The following is a 15,487-nucleotide window of genomic DNA, read 5'->3' as shown; positions in this document are numbered from 1 at the left end:
GTTCAAACTCTGCTCATCCACAGTCATGGTGGGTATCAAGGGTGTCCCTGACTTCTCCATTGCCATCTCTACACGGCAGCCAAAGAGAACTGGGTCTTGGAAATTTTCTACCTCTGCCGAACACAATGGGCCAAGGAGTGACTGCGGCAGGTGAGCCTTCAACTGCTCCTTCCCAATGGCTACAAAGGGACATGCCAAGAAGGAAATATCCCCTGTGTTTTGGTCAGCCCAGACTGCCATAACAGTCTGAAGGTTCCAGAGATACCTCTTCTCTCAGCTTGTAAGTAGCCACCATCTTGTTCTGGGCTGACATGACCTCTTCTTTGTGCACACAAGGTGAGAGGGAGCAGGCTATTTGTGTCTCCTCTTATAGGGGCATTAATTCCACTGTGGGAGGCCCACCCTTATGACTTCATCTGAAGCTGAGCACTTGCCAAGGGCCCTACCTTCAAATATGATCACATTGTTGGGTAGGGTTTCCATACGTGAATTGGAGAGGGACACATTCAGTCCAGACCACCCTGATAGAGATCAGATTTCCTGAAGAATGCCGAAATCTTCCTGTGGGTGTGAGGCCTCGTGTGCCCCCTTTAACTTGTCTCTAGAGACTGGGGGCTTCCTCTCACTTATTCAAAATAAGTAAGTAATAAGTAAATAAGTAATAAGTAAGTAATAAGAGAATGACTCATTATCTTAAGACAGACATTAAAGGCTCGGGATGACTTCTGATAGGTTGTTCAAGTGCTTCCTGCTGCCCTCCTCTTGGCCCCTGTGTAGACAGTTGGAAAGATGCTCTACTTGGTATCTAGCCAGAGAACAAATCACTTTCCCTCCAGGGAGCACCCCCGCTAGAGGAAAAGCTATAGGCAGGAGAGAAGGAACATGCATGCAGTGCACCCAGGCTCACCTCAGAGGTGATATGTGAGGCAGAGCATGGTCTCCACAGAGTGGGTAGCCTACTCTAGGCCCACTGGTTTGGGCCCAGTAAGCCTGTGGCTGCCCTCAGCATCAATGAAAGAGCCGGCAGGCTTCAGCCACACAGAGGGCCTGGGCACACGGCTAGTCAGGGTGGCAGAAGCCATCGGTCTCTGCAAATGTGGCAGGGAGCAGAGGTGCCCATGAGGGGCTCAAGTCCAGGAAATGAGCCCTTTACTCAGGACCCCAGTACCAGTCAACTAGGTCAGTACCATTTCTGGGTTCCAAAAGACGAATCATAAGTTCACAGAGAGTTGCAATGAAAGATATTTATTAAGCACTGGAGCTGTGATTTAGTACAAAGCACCTGTGTTCATCTGATTTCAGCTTTCCACCATTGGAATTCTGTTCCCTGTGATTTCCCCAGCATGACTGTGGCTTAAGACAAAACAGCTTCCTACTAGATTATAAACCATGCTGGAAAATGTTTCTCAGCAGAAAACAAAAGCAAAAACAAAAAACGGTATTTGAACTTGAGTAGACTCTGCAGCCTGCTCACCCATGGTAGAACAGGTGTGTGCAAGGCCAGGCAAGAAGGTAAGGGACCGCAGTCTCCTGCTGGGGCCTGGCTGCTGTCACACATCAGCACACTGGAGATCACAGGCTGCCTCTTCCAAGAAATGGGTTGTGCTCGACAATCCCAAACAGAACTTATCAGGAAAGAAAAGAAAATATCCACCTCCCCCTCCCCAACCCCTACTCCAGGGGACTCTGTGAGCCTTGGAGGTCCCCTGGCCATGCAGGCCTCATTGGCCTGTCTTTCCCTCTTCTCTCAAGGTTCAGTATGAAAGTATTGCTGGTGCTGGTTCTCGTCTGAGCTAGACTGCTCGGCAGACATAAAATAGCTGATATGGTCTGGTGAGTATTCTTCAGGGTTCTGGAAAGCCTCGGGATTTGCCTGAGGAGCTGGCACCTGCCAAGAAAAAGGTGGACGAGGTGAAACTTTCCCTCTAGTCCAAGTCAGCAAGCTGCTGAGAAGTATGTCTTTGGAACACAGACGTACAAGGCGCTGCCAGAAGGTGCAGATGGGGACAATGGGGTTCCTCTCCACTTTTGTCTTCCAACAACATCTTGTCTTAAAGACCAGCAAGAGTTGCCCTGGTCTCCCCCAAAGTTTTCTTCATGCCTAAGACTATGAGGTTCTGTGTCTGGCCCTCCCTAGCCAGGCTTCTCTGCCAGCCATGGCTAGCCCAAGGCTTGGAAGCTCTCTCCCTGGCCCTACCCTTGGACCCTGCTATTATTCTGCTCAACCTAAGTAACTTCCATGCTGAGCCTGGTTGCCAGCTGAGGCTGTTGGGTTGACGGCAGTGTGGCTTGCTGTTGCCTTTCCCATCACACTGCATTCTCCCAACGGCCTTCCACGCATCTTCCCTTTTCCACTTCCTTGGGACAGCTGCTCTGCTCCTAAGGGCCCGTCCAGATGGTAGTGCTCTGAGAGCAGACATGATGAAGGGTTTCACCAGAGTTTGCCTTGGGAACTGAACCACAGGGTCCACTGAGCATCTATGTGCTCTTTCCATGTGAGCAGTGCCTCCTGTGGGTCAACTTTCTGGAGGACTGGCAGCCCAGCTGGTCAAGGTGTATATGTGAAAATAACCACACATTTAGCCATTTAAAATTCCAAACTCACTCATTCTGCCTTAACTTACTGGGTTCTTTTTGCCTTGTTGTTGTCATTAGTTTTCAAAAATCAGAGGTTATGCTCCATTAAGATTTCTGAAGCCAGAATCAAAACACCCTTTATAAGTACTGTTAGTCACATTGAGCGTGTTTGGTCCCAAGGGGCCTGCTGAGAGTCTTTCTGGGACCAAACCCAGTAAATGATTTCCATCTGGATCAGCTGCCAACACTGCCCTGGAAATATGACCGTAGCAGATGGTCCCTGAGGTGGGGGTCTTTCCTGGCAAGTATGGAGCTCCCTGTGGATAAACACCAAGTACATTGCACAGTAGGACCCTTGGTTCATTTTTTAGTACAATGAACCACACCCACACGAGGCCCAGGATTTTGCAGCAGAATGAATGATCCACAAGTTCAGAAAGGGGTCTGAGTTAGGGTTAGTTAAGGAAGTTTTTACCTCTGATCGTATTTAAGATCCATGAGGACAGCTCACTTTTTCATGGAAACTTGAAGGGAATCAATTGACTCAGCAGTGTGTACCGCCGCCACGCGAGTAACTGCTCTCGAATTTACTGAGCTCTGAAGTCTGGATTTCACACCCAGAGCATACTGCTGTGGTATGTGCTTTTTGGGGAAGGGGCCTGGCCTCCGTGCCAAATGCCCTGACCTAGGCTGAAAAGCATAGGGGAAAGGAAAGGTTTATACCTGGGGCCAGGTAGCTTGGTCCTGCAGGCTGTTCTGCTCACTGGAAGTCCAAGTATTCACTTGGAGGTAAAGGTGATGCTGTGAATCTGGTGGCTGTCGCCAAAGCTGGATATAATCCTGCGGGGTCTCCAGAGTGACTAAGCTGGAGTCAGAATGTATGGGAGACTGAGGAAAGCTGGTAGAAGCAACTGTGTCAGAGCCCGGGCTATATACCATGGACACCTTCTGCTGCTCCTCAGGAACAAAACTGAAAAAAACACGTTATAGTGACATGGGTCTGGGACCCATGACCCAGGAGCCATCGCCTTGTTCTTTGGTAGGTGCTTATGGCACAACTGGTTTTGGTGGCTGAATCAGGATTCACAGGTTTGTATCCTCACCTTGCCCAAAGAAGATTCCATTTGCCGAAGTCAGGTGAATGTAAAGACTGAGGTGAATTAGTCTTTTGGCTCCAGTGGTTTTACTTGTATGACTTGGACAGTCCTGAATATCCCACAATGGTGATCTCTGTGGCCTTGGGCCTGTCACTTTACCCATCCACAGTCAGGGACATGCCCTTTATTTCTGTTTGGGGCTGCCGGGCTAGTTCTCCCTGCAAATCCAGTGCTGTCTCTACAAGAGCCCCCTTTATCTTGGGTAAATAGGGACTTCTGAATCTGTACTTCCTACAGCCTCCTCAAGTGGATTCTGAAGATCAGGCCTGTGGGAAACATGGCACTAACCCACCCACCAGACATATCAGGGTCACTGATTCTACAGGGGAGGCCCAGAAGGAAATCTGGACAGCTCTGGGAAGCCTGCTCAGAGAGCTGGCCTTCGCTCAAAATTATTTACTAGGCACCAAGCATGTGCTCTACAACCCCTTCACTGCTGAGCAGAGCCTTCTCTTTCTGGCATTTGGGACCACAGACTTATTACTGAGCAGAAAATGTGTTCATGTCCTCATACAGCCTCCGAGAACTTAGTTCTTCTGGGAGCTTAGCTCCTTGGTACCCAATGGACATGTAGCAACTGTTTCACACCCACTTCCCTCACATAGATTATCACTTCTGTGGAGACCCCTTCTTCTGGTCTGCTATGATCACCAGATTACAGTGGAGTGGGAGAAGAAAGCTGGGCGCTCTGGAGTCACTCAGCTATGGGCACATAAGACTTTGCTCTAGACATCCCGTGCCGTAAGACTGGGCTTGGGTGGGTGGAGCCAAGCGATTTCAAGATCTGCCAGTTCCCTAGCTTATCTAGGCCTCCTATTTTCACAGTCTCCTCCGTTCTACCAGCACATGCTTGGCCACACACTGCGCATGCAGAGGCGGGGGTCTGGAAGCCACAGAGCAAGGTGAGTGGGAGCACACTGCTTTTGATGAGGGGGGTTGGCTGCCCTGTGGGTAAGTCACTCATGGGCTCAGGCACAGTGTCTGGCCATAAGGGGAAAGCAGGGACTTCTGCACTTACCACTGTTCCATGCACTTCTTACCTAGGGCTGTCATCTTCTTTGTCCCGCAGAGCATCGCCTTGATAACAGCCAGAGGGCTGTTGTCCAGCTGCTAACTGGACAGGAACAATGGGCTGGGTGTGCACGAACGTCATGTGGTCCTCACAGAGGGGCACAGCTACGCTGGCCCGGCCTGGCAGGTATATCTGCAGATTCTGCCTTCCCACCCCGGTGCTCGGCGGCTGGGGCTGCTCCTGCATCTGCTGCTCTGACAGAAGCTGGTCCTGTGCCTGTTGCAACGGCTGCTGCAGGAACAGGTCCTGCCCCTCCAGCAGTGGCTTCAGAAGGAGAGACGAAAGAACCTCAGTGCCCCCAAGAGTCTCCCAGAAGCCGACTGAACAGCCTTCCTCTAGACATCTCCTAGAGCAGATGACAGCAGCCCGGTGCTTGCGGGTGTGGTCAGGGTGATGTCTATGTGTTTATCCAGGCACAGGCACTGCCATCCGGGATGCACATATGTGTGCCTGGGAACGAGTGTCTGGGTCTACCTCGCCAAGAATTTTTATCTCAGGCAAGTGAACCACAGCCAAGTGATTAGGCAGCAACCCCTCAGGAGAACCAGGTGAGCCCCGGTGTTTATGACAGTAAAATCTCCCAGTTGAAACAGGCTTTCCGTACCTGGTTGGAGTCATCACAAGTCTCCTCCAGCTCCTCCGAGAATTTGAAAGAGCAGGGTGAACATGAACCACAGGAAAGGTTGATCTCCTTGAGGTCTGGGAGGGACTCCTTCATTTGCTCAGTGCGTTGTTTCTTGAGCACTGGCTCCAAAGACTGGAACTCAGGATGGTCAAGGTGGTGTGAGATGGTTGGCTGCATCTGGAAGGACACAGTATCATGGAGGTCTTATTCAGAGGCCACACCTTTCCTCAGGGAACAGGACATGCCTGGGACAGAGTGGGACAGGCCCCCCGGGAAACCTTGGCTATATAGGAGCTGTGTCTGCCACCGCCAGAGCCTGGCTGGGCTGATCTCAGCCACTATAGCCAAAAGATAGCACAGGCCAAAGTCCCTGCTGAGGACCACTCCAAATGCCCCATTGCCACCCTGGAGCAGCTGCTCTCCCTCCTAGCAGACCCCGGTGACTGACTGCTTGACAACTGTCAAGGTCTCTTTTTACCTCTCCCTTCTGCCACTTACTTACTTGGAACTGGCCTCTGACCTGAAAGGTAGATTCCTGTATTCTCTGAAGCTGTTCCTTCATCATTTCCAGTGCATCCCACTGGCTTCGGATGTCAGCCTGCAGCATCCGTGTCTGCTCTTCCAGCTGCTCCCTGAACTTTTTCATCAGCTCCAGCTCCCGCTTGTTGATGTATGACATAATTGATGGCGGTAGTTGTATTGACTGTGGGGAGGAATTGCTTGTGGCTCACAGATAGGGACACCGGGGTCTCCAAATCCTACCAGACTTTTATTGCCAAGTCTGCAAAGACTGAGAATGATTCCTGCACTCCCAATTTCCTTCATGACTAGAAAGTCTGAAGAAATGGCTAAAGAATCCAAGAATTCAAGATCAGAAATCGATCATGGGAATCATGCAGTCTGATTTTTTTCCTCAAAATATAAAACCATGGAATTGGCCCCAAAGTGTGAAGCAATGACCTGCCCAATATCCTTAGTGAGAGAGTCAGAGCTCAGTGGGCCATCATATCACAGACAAGGCATGTGGGAAACGTCTATCAGATACCCCGTTAGCAATGGGGTGAGAAGAAGAAGTTCAAATGGCGCCTCCTTTGTTCCAGACACTCCTCTAAGCACTTGAAAAAAATTCATGGATCTGACCTTCACAACGTCCTAGAAAGTACATATCTTCCATACACAGTTACAGTAGAGATAACAGGGGCCTGAAACAGACCAGAGGCAGAAGACATAGGGAGGAAGGGACACATTTGAAAGAAATTAAGTGGACATGGCTTCTTAAGTGACTGGCTGAGGGCGGAAGGAAGAGGCAGGGTTCTTGGGAAAGAACTATCTGTGGAAGCTATTATTTGCCTTGATCTGGGTTGGTACTGTGTGCATAAACAAGATGAGAGAGCCACAGTCCCAGTATTAATGATGAGAAGGCACACATACATGCAACCGCTAGAGAACAAAAACAAGACTCTATTCTATCGTATACTGTGGCTAATGGAAAAGCATAGCTGAGTTATTAAAAACAGAGCAAAAAACACGCAAGCTGCTTTTCTCGCTTGTAATAAAAAATTCTGTGAATTTTTAAGCCAGTGAAAATTGCCCAATCGTCCTTCTTTTGTTGTAAACTATGTAGATATTCATATAAAAAAGGAGGCATTCATTAAGCAAATAAATAAATGAATGAATAAAATACTCTAAACTAGGGATTAGCAGCCACAGACTCTACAGGTTATCACATTCAAATCCCCATTCTCCAAGCAGGAACTTCTCTCTGCTGTCCCTGGCAGATGAGCTACCAAGCTTGTCTCACACCTCTCCACTGAAGGGGAGGGAGTACACCACCTGGGGAAGGGACCTAACGCATCTGAGAATGGCTTTCTTGAGGGGACTGGAAAGCTGCCTGCCCTGAGCTGCTAGATCTCCACCCTAGTTTAATGCACTGGAGACTCGCTTCTGCTTCAGGAGCATGACAGCTGTGCAGCTACTTGGAGCAGGCTCTCCTGTCCCTTGCCAATCTCCCTTCTCCAGTGCCTTCCACGGTGACTAACTTCCACTACTGACAACGTGACATTTTCCAGCCTCTCTCCATCCTGGGCTCTAGCTTCTGGATATACTCCAGTCTGTCAATCCATGGTACCCCACATAAGTCCAATACGCTACCACATGCAGGGCTGTACTACCCACACTCATTGCTGCTTATTCTGACTATTGTAAACAAAAGTTACATTTAAAGTTTAGTTATGACTTTATTCAAAGCAGAAGAGAAACTTGTCAATGGGAAAGGGGAACCACAGCTTTTTGGCAAATAAAGACATAAATAAAGACAATATGGATTGCTACGGAAATGTATTTTAAATTGTTCAAAAAATTTTCACAGCAGTCCAGAAATCCCTGCCAGGCAAGCAGACCATTTCGAGGTCAAGAAACTGAGGCTCATGGATGTAGCAAGGTCAAGGCTGGGGCCAAATTCAAACAACTGTCTTCTAGCCCTCAGTTCTTTTGATTATAAAAGAGGGAGGGACTCAGAAAAAAAAAAAAAAAGAGGGAGGGACTCATCTTACGCTTTGTAATTAATGTACACAATTGCACATAACAGACCATAAATTCATTATCTTGCCTTCTAATCCTGATTTTAATAATCCTTCTATTATAAAAGATGATTTTCCAAATCTGTGATTATGTACACAAATTTGTAGATAGAAGAGCAACAGAGTAGTAAATCCAACTGCACTGATTTGACCTAAAACCTTACACTGGTGCTGACATTTGAAGGTTGGATACAACAAGCATTCTGAAAGGCATGTTTCTAAACTAAAAAAAAAAAAAAAAAAAAAAAAAAAACCTCCGTTGGAGAAACCTAGCTCGTGGTGGGGAGGTGTTGGCATGGCAGCCAGGAAAGTCATCTTCCCGAGACGGTTAGCATCCCCTTCCAGGTGATAAGGAATACAGCTCTTGAAAATACTGCCTTTTCTTAGTAGATAAGCTGCCTATTTGGCCCAAAATTTCTCTCAAACCCAAAGTGTCTTCACATATCTCACATCAAGAGGAGAACAGAGATTTTGTCTTTCTTAACCTCCCACCTCCCTGTTTGCTAGGGCCCACTGGACTCCCAGCTGCATCTGAAAATGCAGTATGACAGAAAGAGTGCTAATAATAGGATGTTTTCTACAAAGCAAACTTGAACACAAGAGTGCAGATTCAGGGCTTCGCAGGGTTAGTGGTCCAGACAAATATGTGGAGCAAGACTCCGAGAGGTACCTCATCACTGATGCCAGCAGCTGCACTGGAGGGTGAGCTAGCCTCCTGCTCAGCCTGGTCCGCCTGGTCCTCCTGCTGCACTCGGTCCGGCTGTTTGTCCTCCTCCACCTGGTCCGGCTGCCCCTCCTGCTCCAGCTCCTCTATCTGCTCCACCGGCTCCACCTCTTCCTCTTCATCTACTTGTCCCACCTCATCCACCTCATCCATCTGCTCCATCCAGTCCACCTCTTCCAGCTCGTCCTCCGGCTGTACCTCATCCACATCAGACACCTGTTCCACCGCCGGCTGGAATTCAAAGCTCTGCGAAGATGATGCAACTGAAGAAGAAAGCCCAGTGGAACGCATGACCGAGAAAGCAGAAGTACCAACATTATCAGCAAGATTTACAGATTTCTCTTTGTTGCCTTTATAAGTCATAAAAACAGGAGAGTCCAGCGTTGTTCCATGTTAAGGATTAGATGTACCAGGTACCAAGAGTAATTCAGAACATTCCTTAAAAATGTGTTCATATTTGAAAATAAAGAAAAAGGAAGGAGTGTCTCACTTTACCTCCACCCACCCAAGTGTAAATGGCCATTCGTGTTGAGTGTCTTTTCATCATGAATTTCTTCTGGCCATGCTTCTGGAAATTTGGTACCTTCCAACTGATAATACCAAATCAAACATAATCATAAATCACTTCCCAAAATGTACGTTTCCCAGAATGTGGGGATCTCTGGAGTGCTCTGGAAGTGCTGATGGAGGTATTGAGAAATGACTCTCCTTCAAAAATGCAAGCTGGACATTATTTGAAGAATATAAAAGGGCAGGGCGCCTGGGTGGCTCAGTGGGTTAAGCCTCTGCCTTCGGCTTGGGTCATGGTCTCAGGGTCCTGGGATCAAGCCCCGCGTCGGGCTCTCTGCTCAGCGGGGAGCCTGCTTCCCTCTCTCTCTCTGCCTGTCTCTCTGCCTATTTGTGATCTCTCTCTGTCAAGTAAATAAATAATCTTTAAAAACAAAAAAAAAAGACTACAAAAGGGCAGAGTCATTTTGGAAAATAGTTTGGCAGTTTCTTTCACACATGCTTCCCATAGGACCCAGTTGACCAGCTCCCAGGAATTTAACCAAGTCAATTAAATGTTTGTATCCACACCAAAAAACCTCTATGCAAATGGTTATAGTAGCTTTATATATAGTCACTGAAAAACATGGAAACAACTCAGACGTCCTTCTGCAGATGAGTGGATTTTTAAACAAATAACTGTGGTACATGCACAAGGTGCAGTACTACTAAGCAAGGAAAGAGGAATGAACCACTGAATCATGCAACATGGATGACTCTAGAACACATTTCACTAACAAAGCCAGACCAAAAAGGTGAGAGACTGCATGATTCTGTTATTTACGTGACATTCTGGAAAAAGGAAACCAGAGACCAAATACAGACCAATGGTTCCCAGAGAATGAGGGACGGAGCTGGAGTTCAAAGACAACACAAAGGAATCTGGGGATGGCAGAACTGTTCTGTCTGGTACTGTGGTGGCAGATACAGGACTCCTTGCCTTTGTCAAGCCCACAAGAGCATACATCCCAAGGAGTGAACTTTACTGTGTGCAAATTCAAAACTAAATTTTTCCTTACACATTTCAGAAATCACAATCATGGGTTCACAGACTCCCCCCCCCCAATCAATTGTTTTGAAAAGATTTTTTTAAACAAAATTTGAGATTGGCAGCCATAATGCAAGAGTTGTTAGCTAGCTATTAAAAAATAGAAGTATTAGTTAGTTAGCTATCAGTTTAGTTAGATATTAGGTTAGTTATTAGTTAGTTAGCTATTAGGTTAGCTAGCTATTTAAAAATTAGTTCTATATATAAAGATTCCACAATGCAAAGACTCCATGCTAGGGTCAGTAAATTAGAGGACAGGATCTGCATTAAGCATCCGGGACCACCTCAAGGTTTGTATTTTTATACAATTATATTTTGAAATGTCTTTAATATTGAAACTTACATAATAAGTTTCACTGTTTCTAAGAGACTATCCTTTTTGTCCTATACTAAAAATTCTAATAGTACATTTTTTTTTTAAAAAAAGGGGGTTTCCCTCTCCCCCAGTGGGGGAATCATTTTGGTCTTGCCCATTTTACATTCTTAGAGTGATATCAAGGAGACCAAAAGTACTAAGAAGGCATATCACATATGGAAAATGATTGACTCTACCTTCCTAAATATCAACGAGACAACTAACTATTCCTTCTTTTTCTCTAAAAAATAAAGTTCTGGGGCACCTGGGTGGCTCAGTGGGTTAAAGCCTCTGCCTTCGGCTCAGGTCGTGATCTCAGGGTCCTGGGATCGAGCCCCGCATCACACTCTCTGCTCAGCAGGGAGCCTGCTTCCCCCCCCCCAACCCTGCCTGCCTCCCTGCCCACTTGTGATCTCTCTCGGTCAAATAAATAAATAAAAATCTTTAAAAAATATATAAAAATTAAAAAAAAAAAACAAGGGGTTTCTTTGGACTGCAACCACTGCGGCATAGCAGTGAAGATTGAGAAAGGACAAAGAGATGAGATGCTACTCCTCCAAGGGCTGAGCGCTAGCACAATCTTTAGAAGATTAAATGTTAATGGGACAGAATAATACCATTCCCAAGCACTTGAACCATTGATGAGATATTCACTTTCATCACTCTCAAATCATCATCTCAAAAAAACTTACAGAAGATGAAATAAGTTCAGTCTTGTGATTTTTGCATCATTATGAACAGAACATTCTCATCCTCTGAAAAAACAAGAACTACCCTGTGGGCCACAGTTTTTCTTCTGATAATCCTTATCCACATATCCAAATGTACCTACCTGGTGATGCCAGTATGCTTTCCAGGGACGATGTGCTGGAATCATAAGATGTATCAGATTCTATCCTAATTACATGATCAGACTCTTGGGGGCCATACTGCTCAACTGTTCCAATATCAACTTGATCCTGGGAATTTCCAAATGAGGAGAAAATGACATTTCAATTTGGAGACAGATACATAAACAACAGGAAACACAGGCAGAACACAAACCATCATGAAACATGTCCTTGAAAAATATTGCTGGAAGGGAATAAGCAGTGATTATAGGTGCCACATGCTATACTCTGACAAAACTGAGAAAATAAACACAGTACAGATGCACTAAAAGCACAAGCCTAAGAAAACTGTGTGTCACTCAAAGGCTGTGGCAGAAGAAGAGAAAAGGAAAAAAAAAAAGGAAAGAAAAGAAAAGAAGAAGAGAAAAGAAAAAAAAAAAGAACCACCTTTCCCAGGTGTTGGTAGGATGCTAACCCGGCCATGGGAGAAGGGCACTGCGACCAGAGGGCCTGCCAGATGGAGGCTACTGAACAGCTGCTTCACGTCTTCAATGTAGGTTGAAGTCAGAAGTATTATTACCAAAAAACATCTTTACTATAGTTGCACAGAGATGGAAATGGCTCTGGAGAGCTTCTAGTGCAACCTCCCCCCTTTGATAGTGTCAAACAAGACAAGGTCACACAGCAGGGCAGCAGCAGAGAGACAGAGAGAGTCCAAGGACTTCAAACCCAGTGCTCTCTTCCCTAACCCTGGTGCCTCAATTGAAGCCATTTGCTGCTTTAAATTGTACACGTCATATTCTGAGTTTAGTGATCCTTTATGACTAGATGCTTTTTGAACAGTTTGCAGCTCACTGCTCATATGAAATACAAGTACCTGGTTTAGCACAGGAATCTTTTACATTTCTGCTGAAAATTTTAGTGCCTTGGCTGTGTTTTATTTTGTTTTTGTTTCTTTTTTTCAGCCTGGATTAAGACATAGACCCATGCCAATTTTTCTACAAAGGAACCTGTTTGTTGGAACATTACTGGCCTGGATCAAATCCCAGCATTTGAACTTCAGGATACTGCGCAACCTCCCCATTCAAGAGCACTGTGTTTTGTACTCCTTAAAAGAAGCGATATGTTGCTGGGGATGTAACAATCTTTTCATTATTGAGACAGAAATTCTGGTGAGATGGTATTCAATAAGATTCAATAAGATGGGATATGACCTTTTTCCCCAGTCTTTTTCCTTCTGCTTTTTATCATAGTCATATATCAATTTAGTCTTTAGTTCCTTGCTTCTTGGATGTTTCAGTAGAAATGTGTATCCTCGGGTATTGATTAAGATGTCCATTTTTTGTGTGTTCATATGTTTTATTTAGCCTATCAACATAAATTCACTAAGCTTAAATAAACTTAAAATGACAAAATCATGTGTACCAGTGGTTAATTGGCCTGGGGCGGGGTTGGGGGGAACAAAGCAAATAAACTATTTCAGAAAAAAAAAAAAAGATACCAGTGAAGGGGAGCAGATTTGCCACCTGGAAACTTGCTGTGGCAACTGCAGGGCTTATCTAATTGTTTCCCATCTCTTAGGAGTCCCTGTCCTTTGTTGCCTAATGACTGACCATTTTCTTGAAAACTATTATTTCATACATTTTTGTCATGGGGGCAGGAAAGTTAAATCTGGTCCTTAGTCATGCCATCTTGATTAGAAGCAGAAGTTTCTCAATTCCGTGAAATATCATACAGTTACTGAAATGATTAAAATTGGGAGACTGCGACTGAATGGGAATAAGCAAAAATAAATAGCAATTGTGCCATAGTGGTGGGGTTATGGGTTTCTTTAAAAGAAATTCTATTACATGTTATAATTACTTAGGTTTTATAAGTTTATGAAGTGAGAATTTTTAAGGCCAACTTTCCCCAAGACACACTAAATTGAAGGATTCTGGGTGTTCACACATTACACACTGCAGATCCTAGGTGAGTATTTATGGACTGATGAAGTCAGGCTGTCAGCAGCATAGACACTGGAATGATGGCCAGAGTTCTATGGATGTCTTGGCCTCTTTTCCTAGAATAACAGCAATTAGTTTGTGTGTAAACAGAGCACTGCTCTGTTTAAATTAGCTTTTTTCTACCTAATTTCAACCATTTCATTCTTTCTTGAACAGAATGTTAGCAGATGTGCTGTCCTCAGAAAGTTTCATCTACATACAAGTAGCTTATTACCCTTTACGTATCTTCTGACTGGTCTAAGAATTAAATTAACATTAGACAGATTAATAGGAAAAAATCAAACATGGATACCTCCTGTATCATGGGAGAGATCCAGGAAAACTGACTGACTCCCCAAAGTGGCCAAAGCCATCACCTTAAATACCATCTCCAGCTAAAGACAAAAGAAGATGTTGAGACTGGAGAAGTCATCTATGGGAGGTGACCAGGAGAAGCAGAATAATAAGGGTGAGATTGTTATGCAGATCTAAATCATTATCTTCTTCACTGATGAGTTCCCACATACCTAGAGCAAGAGACACCTCCAACAAAGGGAGATTTTCCTTATAAATGTAAATGTCTCTTACAAAAGGTTAACTTCTACTCAGTCTTTGGAGCTTCTCCTGTGTTTGCACTTCCTTAAAAATATGCAGCTTAAAATAATCTTTATCCCAGGGACACCTGGGTGGCTCAGTTGGTTAAGCAGCTGCCTTCGGCTCAGGTCATGATCCCAGCGTCCTGGGATCGAGTCCCACATCGGGCTCCTTGCTCGGCAGGGAGCCTGCTTCTCCCTCTGCCTCTGCCTGCCGTTCTGTCTGCCTGTGCTCGCTCTCTCCCCCTCTCTCTCTGATAAATAAATAAAGTCTTTTAAAAAGTAATAATAATCTTTATCCCAGAGACAAATTTTGGGGTGGCAAATTCTGGTCTCCTACAATGAGCAATAGTTGGAAAATGCAATATAAAAATATAAAATCAGCACTTTGTATTTTAAAACATAGGTGTGTTTCCTACGTTAGAGAAGAGCTTAAACAGTACAAATACCTGCTGTCTGCACAGTCCCAGAAACACACAAAGCTTTTCAGACAAAACCACATGCAGGCCCGAAAACTGAAGTGAAAATCCACCCACCCAGCCTATCTATACTGCTCTTGGAATCCCTTTACGTTACATTTGGAGCGTGCTATAAAAATGACACAGTGCTGTGACATACAATACTCATCGGTGCATCTCATAGGTATGAGCGCCTACTATGTGTGGCAAACCTTGTTCAAGATATTTCGGGATACGCTGATGAACAGGACAGCCCCTGTTCTCACAGAAGCTCTGTTCTATTGCAGGAATACAGAATATACACTGATAAATGAGGTTACATCCAGATGAGAGAGCCTGGCACATGACCACTCCCCTTTTCCTGACAGGGAACAGAGGCTCTCCACTGGCAAATGACTTTCCCCAGGTCACAACACTGATAACTGACCAAATTAGGAATTGACCCTTATATTTTGAAGTCTGAGGCCATCTTTCTCTCTGAAGCACCACCACCACAGCTGTGTAACAGGCACCCAGGGCTTGGCAGGTAAGGTGGAGCACCATCCCCGGGGACAGTTTTCTGGGAGGCTTTTTCTGTTCTGTGCCTTTTTTTCTTGCAGTTTGATCCTTTCTCCCAGACTAGAGTTTCAGATCACTGAACGCAGATCCAGGATTCATATTTCTATTAATGTGCATCCCTCTAAGATTTTCTCTAGTGACATCCAATAAATAGATAAATGGATGAAACGTTCAGTGGCTTAGGAAAATGATGGGGGCAATCTAGACCATTTGGGGCCTGGGTTCTGCCCATGAAGGGATGATGCCAGCTCATGAGTCTACCCCACATGAGGCTACTGCAGCAAGCACATCAGTAAACTTCTTCCTTTTTGAAATGTATTCACAGGTCAAAAAAGACCTTGAACAATGGCATAAAGCTTAGCTTAATTAAAAAAAAAATA

General features: G+C 45.3%; 1 protein-coding gene across 1 annotated transcript in view; it reads right to left on the bottom strand.

The window, feature by feature from the left end:
- Positions 1-1,229: 1,229 nt before the first annotated feature.
- Positions 1,230-15,487, bottom strand: part of PASD1 (PAS domain containing repressor 1) — a 122,834-nt gene continuing 108,576 nt past the window's right edge. Inside the window, exons 15-22 of the mRNA XM_032331048.1 lie at positions 11,516-11,642; positions 8,807-8,997; positions 8,681-8,752; positions 5,952-6,134; positions 5,411-5,608; positions 4,775-5,070; positions 3,301-3,547; positions 1,230-1,888 (exon numbers count right to left, since the gene is read on the bottom strand). Of these exons, the coding sequence (XP_032186939.1) occupies positions 1,748-1,888; positions 3,301-3,547; positions 4,775-5,070; positions 5,411-5,608; positions 5,952-6,134; positions 8,681-8,752; positions 8,807-8,997; positions 11,516-11,642 (1,455 nt within the window). The 3' untranslated portion in view covers positions 1,230-1,747. The remainder of the gene's footprint in view (positions 1,889-3,300; positions 3,548-4,774; positions 5,071-5,410; positions 5,609-5,951; positions 6,135-8,680; positions 8,753-8,806; positions 8,998-11,515; positions 11,643-15,487) is intronic.

The sequence above is a fragment of the Mustela erminea genome, chromosome X (genome assembly GCF_009829155.1).
Source record: "Mustela erminea isolate mMusErm1 chromosome X, mMusErm1.Pri, whole genome shotgun sequence".
NCBI lineage: Eukaryota > Metazoa > Chordata > Mammalia > Carnivora > Mustelidae > Mustela > Mustela erminea.
This window is presented reverse-complemented; position numbering and strand designations above follow the sequence as displayed.